Genomic DNA, 22311 nt, shown 5'->3' with positions numbered 1-22311 from the left:
CGACATGGGTACAATGTGTGAAGCCCATTTGTGGTGTCCCCCGCTGTGATTTTGCTGGAATATTTCTAAAAGTGGCGTAAAACCTCACTCACTCACTCACTCTAGTGAATAGAGTGTCTGCCCTGACAGGGGAAGTTTTGTAGGTTTAATCCTGGACTGTGTCATACCATAAGAAGAAAAAAGGATAGTAATTCTTATAAACCAAGCTCTTTTGAGTTGATGAAACAAGGGCTGGTCGGTATAAAGTATCTGAGTGGGGTATTCAGGTTAAACTACGGCATGGTAAATCAGTGGGCTAGCACTATAAAATCAGCATTAGTCTCGACTAGTACAAGCAGCCACATGCAGATAAGACGTTAAAGCCCACTTCGCATACTTCAAAATTAAGCATGAAAATCCTAATAACCCAACTGTTAATAGTAAAACATTTAAGGGGTCATTGATTCTGTTACTACAGAAGGAATCTCAAGGACCTGAAGACCTCCTATCATGTGGAACATCATATTCTGGTTAAATCACCACCAACAGATGGAAATCTTGATTGAAATTGCTGATAGGGTAATAATAAGTACCTGTGTTTGAGAATAGGGAAGTGGATTGTTTGACTCGTACCAGTTGACATTCTGATGTCACTGCAATTGTTCGGCCTTAATGGTTAGAGGCAATGCTATGAGAATGTGGTTATCAAAGAGTGGATTATCAACATCTGTCTTTTTCTGTACCAGCCAACCTCCGTCTGTTTCCATCTCAAGCATGTTCAACTGGACCCCCTAGCCACGTGGACCTACGTAATCGCCTAACTTAGAACCATGTCTAGTACATATAAACTGCTCAAATAATGGCAGCAAATCAGCCTTCACATAAAAATCAATAATTTCGAAAAATTCCACAAGACCAATATTTCAAAGCTGGCATGTGTTGATTGCATTAAGACCGTGGCTGGTTTGCTCAATGTCTAGGGATGTGGTCGTCTGAACAGGGTGTTGTGTGGTGTGGCGAGGCGCTCTGTTATAACTGTGTAGGCAGAGATTGTTGCCGGTCAGTAATGCTGATCACGGAACGCGCCACCTGAGTAGCAGTATCACAATGGCAGCAGAGGGAATATCCTGTTTATAGCATGGCCACTAGATCTGCCTTGCCGCCCTTGTTCTCCTACAATAGTTACAACACTAACATGTTTTCCAATGAAGGATAATATTAATGTTTCAGTTAATGGTGTTAAGAGTTGCCTGTGAGACTTTGATATCTCCCAGTTGCCCTTCACCTAATGGGCGTTGAAGCACCTATTTTTGAAATTATATAGATTGTTCAGTGTCCTATACAAACTACAACATATCTTCAAATGCTGCGGCTGAAGATAATTGTTATATTTCCTCGTGGGCCTGGCTAGTCTGAAATGTCAGTTTATTATGAGTCTGGCTTCCCCAGATCAGCCCCAGTCTCATATTGCCCACTCTAATAATAGCACTGACATAACAATGGTGACATTTCGAAGGTTGTTTTGGCTGCATATAAATACATCATGTAATGTTAAACTGCCATGATTCTGTTGATGTGCTTGTAATGATCACTTTACCAACTGTAGTGTGTTCTAATATGAACAGCTGCCCATTGTCAGAAAAGTTGTAAAATAACAGTTTACCAACTGTTTGTTTGTCTATTTGTTTGTTGTTTAACAACGCACTCAGCGATATTCCAGCTATATGATGGCAGTCTGTAAATAATCGAGTCTGGACCAGACCATCCAGTGATTGACATCATGAGATTCGATCCACCTAATTTGTCAAATTGACATGCAGCAATCAAGGCAGCAAGCCTGACCTCCCGATCCCGTTATTTGCCTCCTACATCAAGCATAGTCACCTTTTACGGCAAACATGGGTTGCTGAAGACCTATTCAAACCCAAATCTTCACGGCTGAACTTACCAAGTGTTAATGTGCTCTGTTATTGCAAATTTCCTGCCCTTGGTGTGCTTGTAAATGACCAATTTACACAGCGTTCATGTGCCTGTAAATGACCAATTTACCCACTGGTGATGTGCCTGTAAATGACCGATTTACCCACTGTAGATGTGCTAGTAAGACACCAATGTTGATGTGCCTGTAAATTACCAATTTACCCGCTCTTTGAGTGGTTGTGAGAGGACGGTTTGTGAAGTATGTATCAAGAAGGTTCTTTGCCTTAAGATTTTTTATAGCGTTCTGCAACATGAAATTTCAGTTATGAATCACAACCATATTCAGACACACACAGAATGAAAATAAGAGAAAATTGGCCATTAATGTCCATTTCAAGATTAAATGTTTGAAAATATTGATGTAATTTTTAAGGCAGCACTTTCTAGTCTTTCTTGTGCAGATGTCCTATCAATGGAAATGGTTATGTTTTTATGCAGGTTTCCTCTGGCGCCGTTCAGGGGAATTGTGTACAGGTTGTTGAAGGTGTTCTCACTGATTTATTATACATGAATATCGTGTTAGATAGCGCTGCAATAAATGATCCCGTGTTTCAGCACTGTATACGTGTAACAGGTTTCTGAAACGCTACAGAGTAGTGAAGCATGTTACATGTTCATGTGTGATGTCCTACTCTACAAGTTGATACTAAGAGCAATATAAACCATACCAATGATGTAAGCAGTGTTACACTTGTAGCAGCTGGTATGTTATAGCCAAGGACATTGTAGGACAGCCAGCATTATGGATTTTTTCATCTCAAATTAAACTATTTATACTGCTGTGATACAAAGATTTAAAAACATCTCCCAATCATAAACGGCCATTAAACATTATAAGCATTATTTTTTCCAACATAACTGACCAATCCAAACAACTGAATGCAAATGAAATTTTAAATAAAAATTGCTGCATTTTTTTTGTTGTATTTTTTTATTTACCCAGCAAATTGTGTCCTATCTCATGCTTCAGTGGAGATATTTTACCTTCTATATTGTACAAGGGCCCACTTGAACAAAACAATCTTAGCGCTAAGACTATTGTAAGCCTATGTTAAAGTATGGGAGTTAAGATCATCTTAGCGCTAAGATCGCTTTGTGCTAGTGGGCCCAGGACCTGTTTACTGTCTCCGAGACCCTAGAGAATACATTATGAAATGAATCCAACTCAAGTCTAGAATGATCTTGCAAGTCTAGATTGCCTCAAATTTAACATTGTTCTGGACAGGATAACTTTATTTCTGGGACTAAATGCTAGTCCAAAGGACATATGTTCCTTCCTTTGAGGTTCTATGACCACAGTTGGAATATGTCTGATGTCATGCTGATCATATACCACACTACAGCACTGTCTCTGAAATGATAATAAATCTTGCATGTCAAAGAGTATGGATGGCATACATATCCTCATTTTACAATGGCAACGGTAATGGCTTCCGTTCCAACTGACAGGCTTTTTCTGAATTCATCAGATAATGAATGAAATGTTTGAGAAATCGTTATCAAAGCTACGTATCAAAGATTAATGCTATTCATGCCGTATGACAAGTCAAAGAATTCGCTCATAATTAATTTGTTGGCCTGTTAATGCAAGGGGAGAGGTGAAATTATTCTTCTGATAAATACCATCGGCTCATTCCACCTGCCTCCCTCGTCACTGAGAAGCTGACAGCCATAACAGCCAGCTAATAAACTCTGGAATTACAACAGCCATGAATTCTCCACATGTTTTTCTTTAATATTAACCACATTCTGCTAAGAACTTGGTGGGGCAGTCATGAGACCAATTAAGTGAACTGAAGCGTAACCCTCCTTCTGCCATTGGAAGTGCATCTCTCAAAGAGACAGCTTCCTTACTCTAAACTTGGAATGTCTGAAAGCCAAGTGTTGTGAACAGGGTATAAATCCATAAAGGTGGAAGATCTATTGCTGCTTTAAATCTATTTGACACTGGTGGATTGGAGGCAACAGAGACTACGCCAATAAGTAGAGCAGCTTACCAGGGGCTCTTTATGTGTCTGAACCCTGGCCAGTAGCTAAGAAGGGTTTCCCGGCGAATACTGTGTCTACCCCTGTTACTTACAGTAGCTGGCTAGGGTCTCCTGGTGAATACTGTGTCTACCAATGTCACTTACAGTAGCTAGCTAGGGTCTGCTCAGGATACTGTGTCGACCTGTCACTTACAGTAGCTTGCTAGGGTCTCCTTGTGAATATTGTGTCTACCGATGTCACTTACAGTAGCTAGCTAGGGCCTCCTTGTGAGTACTGTGTCTACCTGTCACTTGCTGTAGCTGGCGAGGGTCTCCTTGTGAGTACTGTGTCTACCGATGTTACTTGCAGTAGCTGGCGAGGGTCTCCTTGTGAGTACTGTGTCTACCTGTCACTTACAGTAGCTAGCTAGGGTCTCCTTGTGAGTACTGTGTCTACCTGTCACTTGCAGTAGCTGGCTCGGGTCTCCTTGTGAGTACTGTGTCTACCTGTCACTTGCTGTAGCTGGCAAGGGTCTCCTTGTGAGTACTGTGTCTACCTGTCACTTACAGTAGCTGGCGAGGGTCTCCTTGTGAGTACTGTGTCTACCTGTCACTTGCTGTAGCTGGCTAGGGCCTCCTTGTGAGTACTGTGTCTACCTGTCACTTGCTGTAGCTGGCGAGGGTCTCCTTGTGAGTACTGTGTCTACCGATGTTACTTGCAGTAGCTGGCGAGGGTCTCCTTGTGAGTACTGTGTCTACCTGTCACTTACAGTAGCTAGCTAGGGTCTCCTTGTGAGTACTGTGTCTACCTGTCACTTGCAGTAGCTGGCTCGGGTCTCCTTGTGAGTACTGTGTCTACCTGTCACTTGCTGTAGCTGGCGAGGGTCTCCTTGTGAATACTGTGTCTACCGATGTTACTTGCAGTAGCTGGCTAAGGTCTGCTCGGGATACTGTGTCTACCTGTCACTTGCAGGAGCTGGCGAGGGTCTCCTCATGAATACTGTGTCTACCCCAGTGACTTGCAGTAGCTGGGTAAGGTCTCCTCATGAATACTGTGCCTACCTGTCGCTTGCAGTAGCTGGGTAAGGTCTCCTCATGTATACTGTGCCTACCTGTCGCTTGCAGGACTCCAAACTGGGACCTGGAAGCACTACAGTAATTAGTGTGCTTGTTTTTGTGATGTGAGTGATTCTCCTCAGCAGCTTCATCTCAGCTGTGATGATGCTGGGTAGTTGGCCGTCTCCTGCTGCATGTACGTGGCTCGGCTTACCTGCTTGTTTATTCTCACTACACACGTAAACTATTCCTGCAGTCACACTCTCCTGTATTGCTGATCAAATGCTCTGCTTTCAGTTTAATCGCAGCAACAGCAGTTTAAACTGTGTACTTAGGGAATTATGCATTCACTGACGCAGCTGTTTCAAGGCATCGTTTATTTCATGTATTGGTGTGCTTCTATTTGACATCAGTTGTGTTTTGTCAGTAAATCTGTGATAAGTCTGGTGCTTGTGTTGGATACCCTTATCTTGTTTTAATTGAAAGAGGCAACTTCATCTAAAGATGTCTTTCTCTGCCATGCCGCCGCTTCGTGAAGCTTCTACACAGTTTCTAGTGGGCCGGGATTTATAAGGAGTGCAAGGTACACACAGTGATGTAATGTTTGTTTTGAAGATGCTACTAGCAGAACTTGAGGTTGGGGAATTAGCAGGTATTCTAAAAATAACTGTACGCTGTGATCTTTTTTGTTTGTTTGATGTTCCATTGGGATGCCCTTGTCTGCACAGAATGAACATGGTAATGGGGATATACCACAGGATTTGCAATTCCAATAGTATACAGAGAACCTTTGTAAAAACAAACTCCCATCAACTAGATGATAATAATAATAACAACAACAATAATAATACGCATGGTATGACACGGAATATGTAGAGGGGGTCATGGAAAATGATAAATATAAAATTCTTTGGAATAGGCTGGTATGCAGCCTCCGATATATCCAGGCCACCAAACCTGATCTTGTCGTTTTTGATAAATCCAATGAAATCATTTATATCATTGAATTTTCTGTCCCGTTTGGCACTAATGTGATTGACAAGATTCAGGAAAATCATGGCAAATATGCTTGCATCCCAAGTACCAAGTTGTCCGACTCCGCATTGTTCCCGGTGCCTTAGGTTTGGTACCTCCCAATCTGTTGACTGACATTGGGAGAGTACACGGGTGTTCTACCAGGAATACAACCCTTTTGACAATCTGGGTAATGCAGAAGGCTGTAGAGTTGGGGAGTCTTCACATTCTCCGAAATGTTCTGGGTGGGTTTGACTAGTCAGCGCTTCCTCAGAGAATTCCCATTCGCTGCCTGGGCTGCGTGTAGAGGGGCCAAGGGCCCTGAGCCTAACCAGCCTGACTGTGCCGGGCTCACCCAAACCCTCTTTCCTACATTTTTTAATTTTAATCTGTAAATAATAATGATAATAATAATAATAATAATAATAATAATAATAATAATAATAATGCGCCAAATACACATCCTAATGCTTGCACAAAGTGCATTATCACCCCAGTCAATAGATAAGGGTGCACTCGATATTCATTCAGCTCCGTGCTGAATTTACAACCCATGATCTATGTGAGGCATTAGAAGGTTAACAGTCACATCCTACTGTGTGCTGGGTGAAACTAAAATACTCTGAACACCACATGTTCTGTGGGTCAGGACCGAAACCCTAGAAACTCCCAGGAGTCTGAAAAATTTCACCCCTTCTCCGTGTATGTTTTATTGTCCCCCGCCGCGCGAAAGCGCGGAGCGGGGGATATAGTATTCACGACTGTCCTTACGTACGTCCCACCTGTTTGTTGCCGCGATATCTCAAGAACTGAACACTGGATTGTCTTCATATTTGGAACTATGGTGCATATACAGACACCGCAGACACCAGTTGGTTTTGGTGACCTTGACCCCATTTTCAAGGTCACAGCAGGCAAATCTGCTTTTGGAGTTGGAAAACGGTGTTGCCGCGATATCTCAAGAACTAATCGCTGGATTGTCTTCATATTTGGAACTATGGTTTATATACAGACTCCGCAGACACCAGTCGGTTTTGGTGACCTTGACCCCATTTTCAAGGTCACAGCAGGCAAATCTGCTTTTGGAGTTAGAAAACAGTGTTGCTGCAATATCTCAAGAACTAATCGCTGGATTGTCTTCATATTTGGTACTATGGTGTATATACAGGCGAGGGACATTTCGTCACATTGTGACAAATACTTTTTTTGATTGGATCATCTTGGCAGAATGACAATCAGCCACCATTTTGCAATGTTGTGTACAACAACTACTTTATTTGCTCATAATTCGCCATGAAATAAAGCAAATGGAAGCCATGGTTTCATCTAAAATGCGTTTCAGGGGTGAGGAGTTCTAAAAATTTCTGAGCCCTGCTTAAGGTGGCTAAGTGACCCCAGGTTTCGGCCATTTCTCGGCCTCTACCATTTAAGTGTAGGCCAGTTAGTTTGTAGAAGGGCCAGTAATTTTTAAAAGGATCAAGCCCTGCTGGCTACATACAAATTTGTTGTTCAATCTACCACTGGGTATCCCCTTGAATAATGCTAATTGAGGTGTAAAACCCTACGCACTCCCTGAATTTTTGGCGGTGTGTGGCCATAGAATAAACTGGGCAAACTTTGCATGTGATATTCTTTGGGATATTCATTCAGAAAAAGTTGCCGGAGAATTTTAATTTTGAATATTGCTTTAACACAAAATGTTTCTTCTGTGTTTCTGATAATGGTAATATTGTGTTGAATTGTACAGGGACTAGAAATAAGGTCATCTGCCATGCAGCTGTATCTTTATTGCCTTCATGACAGACAGGAATATGAAATCACCTAAATATTGATTGTCTTCAAATATTGTCAACGTTTGTAAAATGTTAGGAGGGATTTCCTAGCCTTCAAATGAGTTTCTCAAATCTGTAGACCTTTTCTTAGCACTGTGAATTTCATTTATTGACTTCACCTTTGATATGACTGGAATATTGCTGAATGTGTGTATAACAATAATCATAAATTTACTTTTTCACATTAATTAGACAACAATTTTATCCAGGAATGGCTGGATTTGCATACTTTTATGTCACCTTTCACCCACATCTTTAATCCATATCCATGAGACTGCAGATTGTTTATGTTGAAGCAATGTCTGTGAGAGGCTGCAGATTGTCTAACTTGAAGCAATGCTTGTGAGTCTGCAATATGTCTGCTTTGAAGCAAAGTCTGTGAAACTGCAGAGTGTGTATTTTGTAACATTGTCAGTTAGGCTGCATATTGTCTGCTTTAGAGCAATGTTAGTTATACTGCAGATTGTCTGCTGTAAAGCAATGTCAGTGAGACTGCAGATTGTCTGCTGTAAAGCAATGTCAGTGAAACTGCAGATTGTCTGCTGTAAAGCAATGTCAGTGAGACTGCAGATTGTCTGCTGTAAAGCAATGTCAGTGAGACTGCAGACTGTCTGCTGTAAAGCAATGTCAGTGAGACTGCAGATTGTCTGCTGTAAAGCAATGTCAGTGAGACTGCAGATTGTCTGCTGTAAAGCAATGTCAGTGAGACTGCAGATTGTCTGCTGTAAAGCAATGTCAGTGAGACTGCAGATTGTCTGCTGTAAAGCAATGTCAGTGAAACTGCAGATTGTCTGCTGTAAAGCAATGTTAGTTAGACTGCAGATTGTCTGCTGTAAAGCAATGTTAGTTAGACTGCAGATTGTCTGCTGTAAAGCAATGTCAGTGAGACTGCATATTGTTTGCTCTGAAGCAATGTCAGTGAGACTGCAGATCATCTGCTCTGAAGCAATGTCAGTGAGACTGCAGATTGTCTGCTTTGAAGCAATGTCAGTGAGACTGCATATTGCCTGCTTTGAAGCAATGCTTGTGTGACTCCAAATTCTCTGTTTTGAAGCAATGTTAATGAAACTGCAGATTGTCTGCTTTGAGGCAATGTCCTTGACTGTATAGTCTGTCTTACAGACCCTGATACAAATATATCAACTACAGCCCATGCAAGTCTATAATGTTTGGCAAGTCTAGATTACTGCAGTATCAGGAAATGAAAATAAAGAGAATCACTGGGCTCCTTTTTTATTATATTTTAATTAAGATAACTGAACAACTGTTTTTTTTCTGTACGATATGTTCATTTCAGAGACTATATGTTAGTCTATTGACTGTACAGATTGTCTGTATATCTATTGTAGATGTGGTATGTGACTCCAGTCCCGAGTTGATTCAGTGATGGCAACAGACTGTGTCCCCCAGGCTTCTAGTGCCTTGTAATGGCTCTCATTCAGTCTAAGGAGTGTTTGTTTGTTTGTTCTGACTGTGAGAAGGGAGTCATCAATGATCCAGTAGTGCTGCAATGGCTTTCTAGTGGGGCCACCATCATCTATATTCCTCAGTGCACCTCACTGGCGTCTCTGATGTGTTCATGGGGATAGTACACACTGATATATTATACATGTATATAGTGTTGAATAGCACTGCAGTGAAAGAGCCTGTCTTCCACCACAATAATGTTGTATAACAGGTTTCTGAAACATTGCCCAGGTTGACAGACACAATGGGACTATTAAGTCTCACGTGATGGTGTATTCATCTTGCATGAGGTATTTGGTTATATGCCAGAGTACGATCATTGATAAACAGGGAAAGAGGGAGGAAGATATCCAGTGATATCAGTGATTCAAGGGACAATATAATTGTGATTGACGCATTGTGACTGAGAAACATTTTTGCTTAGATACTAGTAACACTTGTCAGTTTTAGAATCATCATGTTCATTAGCCTTCTTTGGATTGCCTGTCACTGTCATCATCACAATTGCCTATCACTGTCATCGTCACAATTGCCTGACACTGTCATCATCACAATTGCCTGACACTGTCATCATCTCAAATGCCTGTCACTGTCATCATCACGATTGCCTGACAGTGTCATCATCACAATTGCCTGTCACTGTCATCATCACGATTGCCTGACACTGTCATCATCACAATTGCCTGACACTGTCATCATCACCACGATTGCCTGACACTGTCATCATCACAATTGCCTGACACTGTCATCATCACCACGATTGCCTGTCACTGTCATCATCATGACCATCACTAGACTAACACTTAGTCTATGAAAGCATTTCTTCAAGAAATTTTATCATATATTTTTTCCCAAAAGAATCAACAAAACTTTTTAGATATGGTGTAGTTTGACCTGGACTTGCCAAGGATTAAGAAAAAAATATTGTTTAAAAATATATTTTCCACAGTCATGCCGCAGGATTAGATTCTCACAAAAGCCGGAATTCCGGCTTGAGACGGAAATATCACATGGCTGTGTTGGTCATGTAGTTCCTGCAGGTCACAAGGTTATCTTGCCCAAACTCCATTGCTTGTGGTATTTACAAACCTCTTTTCTGTATTGCCATGCAGTTGTGTCCTGACAGAAATGTGCTTTATTCATGGTAGACTGTTAGAAACAAGGGCCAATGAGATTTGTTGCTGTAGTATTTTAACCTTGGATCATCGACATCATCCATTCTTAATGATTGGGTTAGTAAAAGGACCCCCTTAAGTTTCATGCTTAAAGGGCACTGCCTCGTTCCTCGAAGCGATCTTTGGGCAACAACAGTCATAAGCCTATGCTGAAGTATGAGGGTTACAATCACCTTAGCACTGTGATCGCTATAAATGTGAAACGAGGCCCTGGTATGTATATGGTTCTATTTGTTTGTTTGTTGTTTAAAGTCACACTCAGCAATATTCCAGTGGTCTGTAAATATCAAGTCTGGACCAGACAATCCAGTGAGTGACATCATGAGCATCGATCCACACGTTTGGGATACGATGACATGCATCAACCAAGTCAGAGAGAGTGAGTGAGTGAGTTGGGTTTAAATGATTCTTTAAACGGTATTCCAGTTATATCACCACATGGCAGATTAATATGGCATAAAACCCGAAGTGATGTAGGTCTCAGACATTTACCACATTGGTGAAATCCATGAGCACGGGTCAGTGCTGACAAACCTAGAAACATAATCAGGGCGAACCGGGATTCAAGCTTACGATTATAGGCTTTTGGCGTACCCAAGGGAAGTAACTCTGCACAACGAACTGCAGCGCCTTAGACGAATGGGCCACCCGTGCCCCCAATTTGTTTGAGAAATTTGAGTTATGTTCAACATGTTCAGTAATGGCCCACAAGGTATTATATGTCTGTTGCACGGGAGGAATGTAATCAGGGTTTTATGATCATCACTTTTATCAAACTTTGCCTCACATTCATTTCCAGGTTATGGAGACATGTTTATTTATAGTGATGCCTTTGGCATTTGTTGAGTTTAAAGTTTGACTGGTTTTAAAAGCATTGGTGTTATTGTGTCAGCACTGCTGTGTACAGGAGGTGTAGCGGTGATGAGGAATTGTATAACACATGCGTATACACTGAAACCGTGTGTGGTGAGGAGGGGGGAGCGCACGGGAGGGGGATACCGCCTCCGTTGCATTGTTCCAGCCCGTACAGGTCCCGCACCCTCTCAGACTGGGGGTCTGTGTGTCAGGCGAGCCTGAGGGGAGAGGTATGTGACAGGCAGCCCTGGCCAGATGTAAGTCCTGTAGACAGACACAGGACTTGGTAGGAGTGGGAAAAGAGTTTGTGTGTAGTTAGATGATGACGGAAGTGTTGGATTGTACTCGGAGGGCTGTGATACAGGGGGATGGATGAGGATGAGGAGGAGTGTTCTCAGTGAGTATATAATGCACAGTCCACACCTATATTCCCCAGGCAATGTTTTCTTATAGCCGTTTTTGAACAAACTAATTAGCCCAATATTAGAAATTGGCACTAGTCCTTTAGTCCTTGCCAAACTGCCCAATAGTTAAGGTATCATGAGGACTAGTAGAAATTTGCCATTTTGGTTTTTTTTTGTTATATGTTGTCATTGTAAGGACGAGTGGACAAAAACTGTTAGTTTCTACCGCTGTTAGCCTATATAATTTCGTCTAGCACACTCTAACAATTATAGTACTAAGTCTACTGAAGAAAGCAACATGGGACATTTCTGCTTACAGAATTGTTTTGCACAAAATGTCATCCTACACTATATATACATGATGTCTGTGCACACAGAGTCAGGATAATGGATAACAATGTATAATGTTGGATTCACAAACGTTCACAGTTCAGATCTCTTGTAACAAGGTTGCAAGAATATCTGTAACTTTCATCATGGGAATGTGATAAATTCATCAAGTTGGGGATGATATTTTCATGAAAAGGCAGAATGAACAAAGGCGTGATAGAAAATGCACAAAACAGCTTCACCATACTCTGAGGCACATGACTGAGAGATAAACATAATGGCACATGTAGATTTGATGGAACTTGAATTTGGAACAAAACACACATAGAAACACAAACTTTGTCAGCAAGATAGTAACATCAGTGTGTTATTTTTATAGACTTATTCGAATTTGAATACTTTTTGGACAAAATTTCCCTTTTGGTACAAGCATTGTACAAGCATCAGAAATGTTCATACGAGTGTCCCATGTGAAGTGAAGAGAAGCAAAGTACCTTGGTGAGCTGCTTGTAGCCTTGCTCCAAGGCTGTACTGAATGAAAAGTCCATGGATGTGTAGTAATTCTATCCTCCTGCTAGGCAAGTCTAGATGTGTGGGCAGCACTGAGGGCTCTTGTCTCTTATAGGGACAACGTGTTCTTATTTTTTACATAATCTAAAATTATGATTTAAACTTTAATTATCGCCATAGAGACTTGTGCAAGTCTGCTTGGAAATCAGTTTGTAGAGAGTCTCTCAGTACACCAAAGATATAGTGATGAGGAGCCAGTGAGGCAAGTCTGAGTCTCCCGCTGTCAGGCCACAGTGCCGCATGTTCCACTAGGCACTAAAGATAAAACAGCCAATTACACTGGGGCACAAATGGTGGAGTCAACTTGATAAGGTTTATCTGTAATGAACAATTTGTCAGTGAGGTAATAGTCCCAGAGATTAGTGAGATGAAGGGGAGGCCGGGGTATGTTGGAGTGTGTTAGGGGCTTCATAAAACTGTTGTCCGGAAGGAGTGACCTGCCAACTAAAAACCATTCCGGATCAGGCATTCATTATAGAGAAGGTTGTCAGATGAGAATCACTCAAATGACTTACTATCAGGAAGGGTAAAATTGTATCGTATTCTCATTTTTAAAAAAAAAGCCAGTGTGCATCCCTTGAGCCTCCTAATAGTATCGAGGATATTGATCGGTCCATGGGCACCAAGCTGACCCCATCACACAACGTCACAGCCAGAGCAATTATGCAGAAAATTTCTGATAGTGGTGTAACAGCAAGTCATTAATTTTGAGACTCGCTTGCTGAGCATCTAATATTTCGGAACTCTTTAATGGCACATCTGAATATTCCAAAATTGATTATGGAATTTTTCTTCTGTTGTCATGAATGTCGAGAAGGGAAATATCTTCTGAAAATTAATTAAAGCTACTTTATATCAACAGATGCTTAATCATATCCTGAAATGAGAATTGCTTCCTGGAGTCAAGATTTTAAGAATTACTCCATGTCCCAAATGGTGTTAATTAAAACACTCAACTGGGCCAGTTCGCTCAGGCCGAGATGGGTACTTCAGGTCTGTTGCTGAAGCGGTCTCTCCATCACTTTCTCCCTCCAACTGCTAATCTGTACAATGAGTTGACGGAACGGAACGAGTCCCTTGGCTTTGTTAGCTGCTGTGGCAGCCTGCTTTTCATTCCTGTCCACAAATAGGTCAATATGAACTGGACTTTACTGAATCAGCAAGCACTTGATGAGGGCTACTTATGTCCCAAACATGGTTAGAGTTAATAGCTTGTAATTAACCCCTAGTGGGGCAGGAGTGGGAAACCATCTGTCCGACTATGTCCGTGGGGCTGACATTGACTCTTCTGACTACAGAGCAACTAAGCCAGCTGACAGAGAAAGATGGGAAAACACAGATTGATTGTTGCTGTGTGAAGCCAAACTCAAATAATGAGTGCCCAGTTCTTCACATGTTGAAAATTGGAAACGCATTATTTGAAATTCCAGTGAAATCAAAGTCTTTAAGAAAATAATATTTGGAATTTTAAAGATGTGAGAATGAGTGAATTAAAAAACAGAAATTTTGTAATGGTTAGACTAATGGGTTTTTTATATATATATTTTTTATCAAGGATCGCTGAGCCTATTTTCTTCAAATATGGGGGAAAATTACTTATATCATCCTCAATTATTCTTAATGGGTTGAAGTTGATTTCATGCATAATATGTCCAGAGTTGTGCCCCTTGTCCTTTATATTACAAGCTCCTCCAGTGTCTTACACCTTCATAACCTTCTGTATAGTAGAGACAGGTCTGCACATATGCTATCACTGTGAGGCGACAGTTTTCTTTTATTACTTGGTTTACGGATGCGCCGCTCTTTCAAAGTCCAAATGATGAAAAAACAAAAATATACAAATTACTCCTTTTTTTATTACTTCTGATCTTCACTTTAAAAAAATGCATAAAAACTTCAAACAAACAAAATAATTTGCTTCCCAAGTGTAGAGCAAAGGGAAGTCACTCTGATATTTCTCGCTGGGATCCTTCTTTTATACCATCAAAGCTTGTCAACGCAAAGCGCAGTGGTGACCAGTTTATCGCTTTCAACACTGTTGGCCGGTACACCGGCCAATAAGCCATGTGTCACCAGACACCACAGGGTAGACTGGCCAAGTCACATGTAAATAGTTTATAATTTTATTAACCTACCTGTCATATCATTCATTTATTAAATCAATCACACTTCGTAATGCCTGAAATACGTAGTCCATTTGATTTTATCCTTTTTCATCAATAGATAAAATTATTTACTATTTCCTGCAATGTTATTGAAAAAAAATTTTTCGGACACACTTCAACAACATGAACAACAGGTCCTCATCGAACAGCAAAATAAAGACACTTCAAGCAATCTTTAAATATATTATACAAAGTAATAAAATCAACAAAAATATATCTAAAAGTTGCCAAACTGACATCTGAGTTATTATTTCCATCTTTTCGTCCGATCGTGTGTAATGTATGTCAAATTACATCTTGGCTTTCGTCACCACGATTTCTCCACTCGGACACGATGTCTTTAATGCCGAAATATATGCATAAGAAATCTTTGTCACAGCTCATAACCTTGCACAATACATCCATAAGGTTCCATATTTTTAATATAGATCACAATTTCATGCTTAAAATGTTCAGAATAACATGATTTAACCCAAACTTTTTGTCAAAGTCTGAAAATTATCATACACGAGGAGAGTACCATTGCTGTAATTTGATTGGCTGGCTTAGGTCACCTTGTAGCAGATTATGTTGGTGAAACAATAAAAAAAAATTAATGTGATATACTGGCATGGCAGCCCTCGACGTACATGTTATTCATACGAAGCTTCGAAAACAGAGGTATTTCCTCATGTAAGTGAGCGAACAGCCACTATCATCAGGAAATGGGTGATGACAGATATTATTTGTAATTCTTTTTAAAATAAAGTTCCGACTACGTAAACAAAAGAAAATAAAAAAGAAATAGTAAGTGGATTTTATGAATTCTTATATTTGCCGAAAATGGTGAAATTCTCGCTTCATTGGTCCTTAATCTGGACGTTATGAATGTTTTAGCTTACATTATTTTAATTTAAAACAAACTTAAATAAGTTGTTAATTAATTATTTAAATGTAATACACATAATTTTCATATTTAAAAACATTAGACCTTTCAAATAGTGTATAGCCAAACATGTAGTAGCAAAGATGTTTAACAAGCAGATAATTTCCTATAATAAAATGTTCTTGAAAAATTGACTTGTTTTACTTTTGTTACTCCAGAACAGTTTTTTTTAATACCTGCCTTACTTTTTAGGACAAAATTCAAGTAAAAAAACAACTCTCTGAAGCCTTTTTTTTTTTTTTTTTTTTTTTTTAAATTGGCCTACCTCACTTTTTAAATGAGTTTGAAATCCGTAAACCAAGAAATAAAAAAAGTGTCGCCCGAGGAGCTTGTGATTCCTTGACTTTGGCAAAATTTATATAGTATTCTGAAAAAAGCAGACATTTAACTCAAAATGTTTCCATGGCAAAGGTTGATGAAGCTTGGTGTTTCTCATGCCTCCATCTCCTGACGTTTGAATAAATAATCTCTAAGCTCCGACATATAAAAAATAATGGCTTTACTTCAAAATGTTGAACTGCATCAGAAAGATGCCGATAAATAACATAATCCATGGATTGTGTGTGTGTTGATCTGTTGTGTCAACAGTCAGTCGTCATGGTATTGCCAGTTTTCTATGATCTCATCTTTACCTTCCTGGTCGGGGGGGTGGGGTAGCCAAGTGGTTAAAGCGTTCAATCGACATGCTGAAGGTGTAAAATGGGTACAAGGTGTTAGGATATTGCTAAAGCGGCGTAAAACCATACTCACTCACTACCTTCATGCTCTTCTAAAACATCTGTCTGTGTCAAAAACTTTGAGTCCGGACCTGGCATTTGACATCCTTTTCAGCAGATCTTAGTGTTAATGTATGGACTTTTAATAGCAAAGCGTACTAAACTACGGAATAGTGACTGAAGTCACAGACTGCAACATGTATTACTTTACTTGTGACCCTTGAAGATCCAGAGTAGGGATAGATTTTCAGCAACCCATGCTTGCCATAAAAAGCGACTATGCTTGTCGTAAGAGGCGACAAACAGGATCGGGTGATCGGCTGACTTGGTTGATGCATGTAATTGTATCCCAATTGCATGGATCGATGCTCATGATGTCAATGACTGGATTGTCTGGTCCAGACTCAATTATTTACAGACCACCGTCATATAGCTGGAATATCGCTGAGTGCAGTGTTAAACAACAAACAAACAAACAAAAACTTTATTTGTGAGTTTGGATAAGGGAAGTAAATATGACTTTTTTTAAACTTGACTTGTGTCAAGTCAGTATTTTTTGTGTAGGTCATGTTTCATGTGTCTATATTGATGTATGGGGGATGATGATGTGTTTTTTTTTATGAGATGCAAAGCCAATTTCCATTGGGATAATAAAGTTATATCTTATCATATCACAGATACTGTACAACCAAATCACTTCGAACATTCTACGATTCTATCTGGCATGTGTGTTGCCCCTTTGTCTGGATGAACCCGTATCTGATGTAATATCGACAAAAGTGACAAGGCTATATTTATTATCAGTAATGTCTAGTTTCTCTGTGTGTGTACTGCTTGCTTTAGGTGTGTCCAACACCATGTCGTCAAGGCAATCCGATCAGAATGAAGCCTGTTATCTGAAGTCGGAATCATTTCTTGGCCACAATATTACTCGCTCAGTAGCAACCATACCTCATAATTTAAATGCACTTTTCAGGCCAAGGTTATTGATTTAATTCCAGCGTCAAGAGAATCGTCCAGAATCAAGCCAACTGTTTAAAACCCTTTCAGGAACTAGCCACTTGTGCAGTAGGCTAACACAATCAATAGAGTTTCTGGTAGGAGTGTGAGTGGAGAAATTTCCTCATCTGCTTGCCTGCATCTTGGCTACTTGTGTAAATACCGGATATGTTGACGTGGTATATGAGAGATGTATGGGTCTGCTGTACCCTACGTCTGTAACAGAGGCTGGGTCTTGTAAACTGGCCTTTGTCTAATGGAATGACCCCTGGTTATTGCTGTAAGCTCTAGATATGAAAGCCTGCTGTCTGCATGATTGCATGAACTGTGTTAATACTTGAGAGTATATAGTAAGCATTGCTGGTGCCATTCTGACTGAACTCTATGATACATTCATTATTGGTGTTTACATGAGAGAGATGTTGGTCTGCTATACTGATGCCATTATGACTGAACATACTTAGTTACCGTTTACATGAGAGAGATGTTGTTCTGCTATACTGATGCCATTATGACTGAACATACTTAGGTACCGTTTACTTGAGAGAGATGTTGTTCTGCTATACTGATGCCATTATGACTGAACATACTTAGGTACTGTTTACATGAGAGACATATTTGCCTGCTATACTGACACCATTATAACTGATTCTACAAAGTTATCTTATATATGAAAGAGATGTTGTTCTGCAATACTGACGCCATAATAACTGATCCTACAAAGTCATCTTTTATATGAAAGAGATGTTGTTCTGCAATACTGACGCCATAATAACTGATCCTACAAAGTTATCTTTTATATGAAAGAGATGTTGTTCTGCAATACTGACACCATTATAACTAAACCTTTAAGGCATCTTTTACAAGAGAGACATGTTGGTCTGCTGATACTGACTGTGAAATCATCAAAAGTGGATATACATTATCTAGGGTCCCTGGTCATTCATATGCCAGTCATAGGAAGACCTGGGTTGGATGTTCCACCAGGTTCCATTCTTTGAGATGCTTGAGTCTGGTGAAATAATATTACGCCTGCAGCAGTTGTGTTTCACTACACCGTCTTGCAGACTTGCATGTATTGGTCCTGAGGGCTGTGACTAAACCCATCTTATCAGCGGTAACATAAGGGATGTACATGCTTGTTCCTCTGGTCCCCCAGGACCTGCTGGCTTGTGCTGGAGTGTGCTGCTCATCGGGAAGTAGTACATCAGTCCAGCAGTGCTCTGGCAGCTCCTTCATTAGACTTTGTTAGGCAGCTCTTTAAGTCTCTTCACATTCGGATTGAAAATGATGTGGTTATTGAGGCTGGTAATCTTTGAACACATCAATAAGTGGAAGATCAAAGATAATTCAATAAGTCCAGGCTTTGGATCACTTTCCATTTTGAAAGTTAAAGTTCTTTGACCTGTTGGACATGTGTGCGCCACTTAAGTGTTGTGGCTTCCTGCTGCTCAGCTTCATGTCCTCGGCATTTCACATGAGCACACCTAACACACAATGTCATTTTCGTTGATTGTTTTCCACCAACTTTTGCAGTTTCTTCATTTCTGAAGCTTCTGATGACAATGTCATTGTCACATTCTGAAGAACGAATTATGTGAAACAATAAATTTTACATTCTAATGAAGTCAGTTTTACATCTAATATGATTGGAAAGGGTTGCTAAGTTACTTGGATTTGTGTTCTTTAGAATGTCAATTCAAGACAAATTGAGATGTAATGTATTTTTCAATCTTTATGCAATAGTCTAATACCCTAAATTCCAAAAAATGACATACTTGTTTTTTTTATCCAAAATTGGTCACTCTTGCAATGTGGGTTAAAATTGGTCTTCAGCTACCAATACTGGTAGGAGGCAACAAAATGGAACTGGTGGTCAAACTCAGTGACATGGTTGATTGCATGTCAGCGTGGATTTTGTTCACGATATCTATCTCTGGATAGTCTCATTCAGGATCAATTATTTAAAGGCAGCCATCATTTAGCAAGATTATTGATGAATGCAGCTAAGACAAAAACAAAAAACAAACAAAATAGGAAATACCATACATCATACCACTCATTGAGGTTTATAATATAGCCAGCAATATTAAAATAGCTTCTAAATTTATGTTCGATTTGTCCATCTTGGTCATTATGCTATGAGTTGTCTCATCAGATGTGTTTAATTTAACAGTCTCTGTGACACAAGATGCAATCGTAACTCGGAGAGCCAGGGATGCAGTGATGGATGGACACCAGATTGTCTTCGTATTAGTCTACCTGTCAGGTTTATGGCCAAGTGATGCTGATGTAATGACTTCCGCCACCGAGAACTTGGATAAATCACTTTTGTCAGAAGAAATAATTATTTCCATCACATTATTATTTTCCACAAGTCTTGCATGCTGACTCATTATTCATAGTTGATGGTGTATAGGTGTTTGCGTTTGGTTGTCTGATTGGACTGTGTTGAGGAAGTAAGTTCTGGAATCTATTCTACAAAGGGAATTCGGTGCTATGTCGGTACTCTGTGTTGATGGTGTGGGATGTTTAGTTACACAAGATATTCTTTAGGCCTGACCAAGTAATGAACAAGGGTATTTTTTAACTGAATACTTGGAAGACTAATTTTGTATTACTACTTATTCCTATGACTGTTATGTGGATAGCAATTATCTTCTTTAGAAGCTAGTTCCTAAAAGTAGAGTTGTATTTGGGGATAGTTGATTAGACAAGTAGGCAAGGTGTTCTCCTGGTATCAGTACTGGTACTTACTGGTACCTGTGAAGATCCGGTGTGGAATAGGCTCTCAGCAACCCATGCTTGCTGAAAAGGCGACTATGCTTGTCTAAGAGGCAACTATGCTTGTCTTAAAAAGATTACTAATGGGATCGGGTGGTCAGGCTGGCTGACTTGGTTGATGCATGTCATCATATCCCAATTGCATAGATTGATATACCCATGATATCAATCACTGGATTGTCTGGTCCAAATTTGTTTATGTACAGACCGCCATCATATAGCTGGAATTTTGCTGAGTGTGGGGTTATGCAAGAAACAAACAACAACAGTACTGTTACTTGATGAAAAGTGGAAAAATTAACTGTTTTTTTTTACTTTTTCTTTGATAAACTCTTTTCTATATGGTATCAAGTAAAGTTGACAAAATATAGAAAAGGCTTAAGTCAGATGTGTATGTGTGAAAGGCTACAATGAGATAAGGTGACAACACCTGCAGCAGGAACCTGTGTGGCAGGATGACGGGGATGAGCTGATGAATCACTGCCATTATGACATCCGGTTGCTATAACAAGTCACTCATATTGCTCTTGTAGGTTTTTGTTATGGAACACTATGACAGTTGGCAGGGAATAATGAAATTAGCTCTGTCTCACATGAAAAATGTTTCATATTTCTGATTGTCATTTCAATCACATAGTGGTCTTGGAAATTTGTCATTTTCAGTTTTTGATTGAGATTTTGTGCAGTTAATTGCATTTTGCATCTCCAAAGCTAACTTCTTTAGACACATTTTAGAGGATGACTGACAGAGGAATATCAGGGACTTTAGTTTGTAAAATGCTAACCTTACATAGGCACTGCATATAGAGCGTGACTGATGACTACATCTTGGCATGTGCATTTGCTTCAAGTCATTGCCCAACAGCAGGGGTAGATTTATCAACAAATCTGTATGTTGCCAGCAGGGCTTGCTCCTTTTAAAAGTTACTGACCCTTCTCCCAACTAATTGGCCTACAACCAAATGGTGGAGGCCGAAAAAAAATGAACTTAAACAGGGGTGAAATTTTGACAAGCCACAAGTTCATCTACTTTACGTTTCAGCAAGCCCTTAGTAATTTTAACTGGCCATGGGCCAATGGGCAAGCAGTTAGATAGACCCATGCAACAGTGCTTCAATCAGGTTCGTGGTGTTGTCCTGTTGACAGTCTGGTGACCCTGTCGTGATGTCTGTATGTATACAGTCGTGCCTCGTTTAAACGGACACTTGCGTCACTTCACAATTCGTCCGTATAAACAAATTTCCGTATAACTGAAACGAGCTTCTTACTGGAAGTCTGTCATGGAAGTTTGAACTTTACCACATTTTGAGGTTTGAATTTTAAACAATAAATCCAAATTGTCCAGATCGCCTGTGTTCTCGTAATAGGTAATCAAGGTCTCTATACAAGCCACGAACTTGTGCTTGGGGATTACATGTACAATAAACAAGCTCGTCTCAAACGTAACTCAGTGTCACTTTGTTAATTGACTTCTCACGAGTCAAAGGATTACCATCAGCGGAAGAATTACCACCAGCGGAAGTGTATTGTCCGGATAAGTGAGACAATTTTGTGTGCATTTCAGTGTTTTGTGTATGAAAATGACCGTCCGGTTCCGGAAACTGAATTTCCGGATATACGGGTAAATTTATATAGTCATTATTTCGTTTTGAATGAAAATCGTCCGGGAACCGAGGTTTCCGGATATCTGAAGTCCGTATAAGCGGGGCACGACTGTAGTAGTCATCTGACTGACAGTGAGGTGACGATGGCCTAGTGTGTGTTCATGTGTTGTTCTTCAGTCTGTGTGTGATCCTTTGTCTGTGTAAATGGGATGACTTGACCATGTGCTCCTGTATTCCAGCTCTGGCCAAGAGGTTCAGCGTATCAGCGTGATCACCAACCTGCCCGACCTGCTGCAGGACAACCATGCTGACTGTATGCGAAGAGTGGTGCCCAAAGTGCGGGTGAGTTCATGGATTAGCAATCAGTGAATGATCGTCATATTGTATCCCAACAGAAGAGTCATGTCTTGCATCATAAAATGTATCTGAAATAAATCATGAAAGAAATGGCAAACACATATGCAGCCACACGAACGTTCTACAGACACA

The 22311-nt window shown here is 40.1% G+C and overlaps 1 protein-coding gene across 1 annotated transcript in view; it reads left to right on the top strand.

Moving 5' to 3' along the window:
* LOC139444172 (serine/threonine-protein phosphatase 4 regulatory subunit 4-like) overlaps positions 1-22311 on the top strand; it is a 79013-nt gene that overhangs the window by 5465 nt on the left and 51237 nt on the right. Inside the window, exon 2 of the mRNA XM_071225069.1 lies at positions 22062-22164. Coding sequence (XP_071081170.1) covers positions 22062-22164 — 103 coding nt within the window. The remainder of the gene's footprint in view (positions 1-22061; positions 22165-22311) is intronic.

This window comes from Haliotis cracherodii, unplaced genomic scaffold (genome assembly GCF_022045235.1).
Source record: "Haliotis cracherodii isolate W230 unplaced genomic scaffold, xgHalCrac1.p SCAF_5, whole genome shotgun sequence".
Classification (NCBI taxonomy): Eukaryota; Metazoa; Mollusca; class Gastropoda; order Lepetellida; family Haliotidae; genus Haliotis; species Haliotis cracherodii.
Note: the sequence above shows the minus strand (reverse complement) of the source record. Positions and strands in the feature narration are given on the sequence as shown.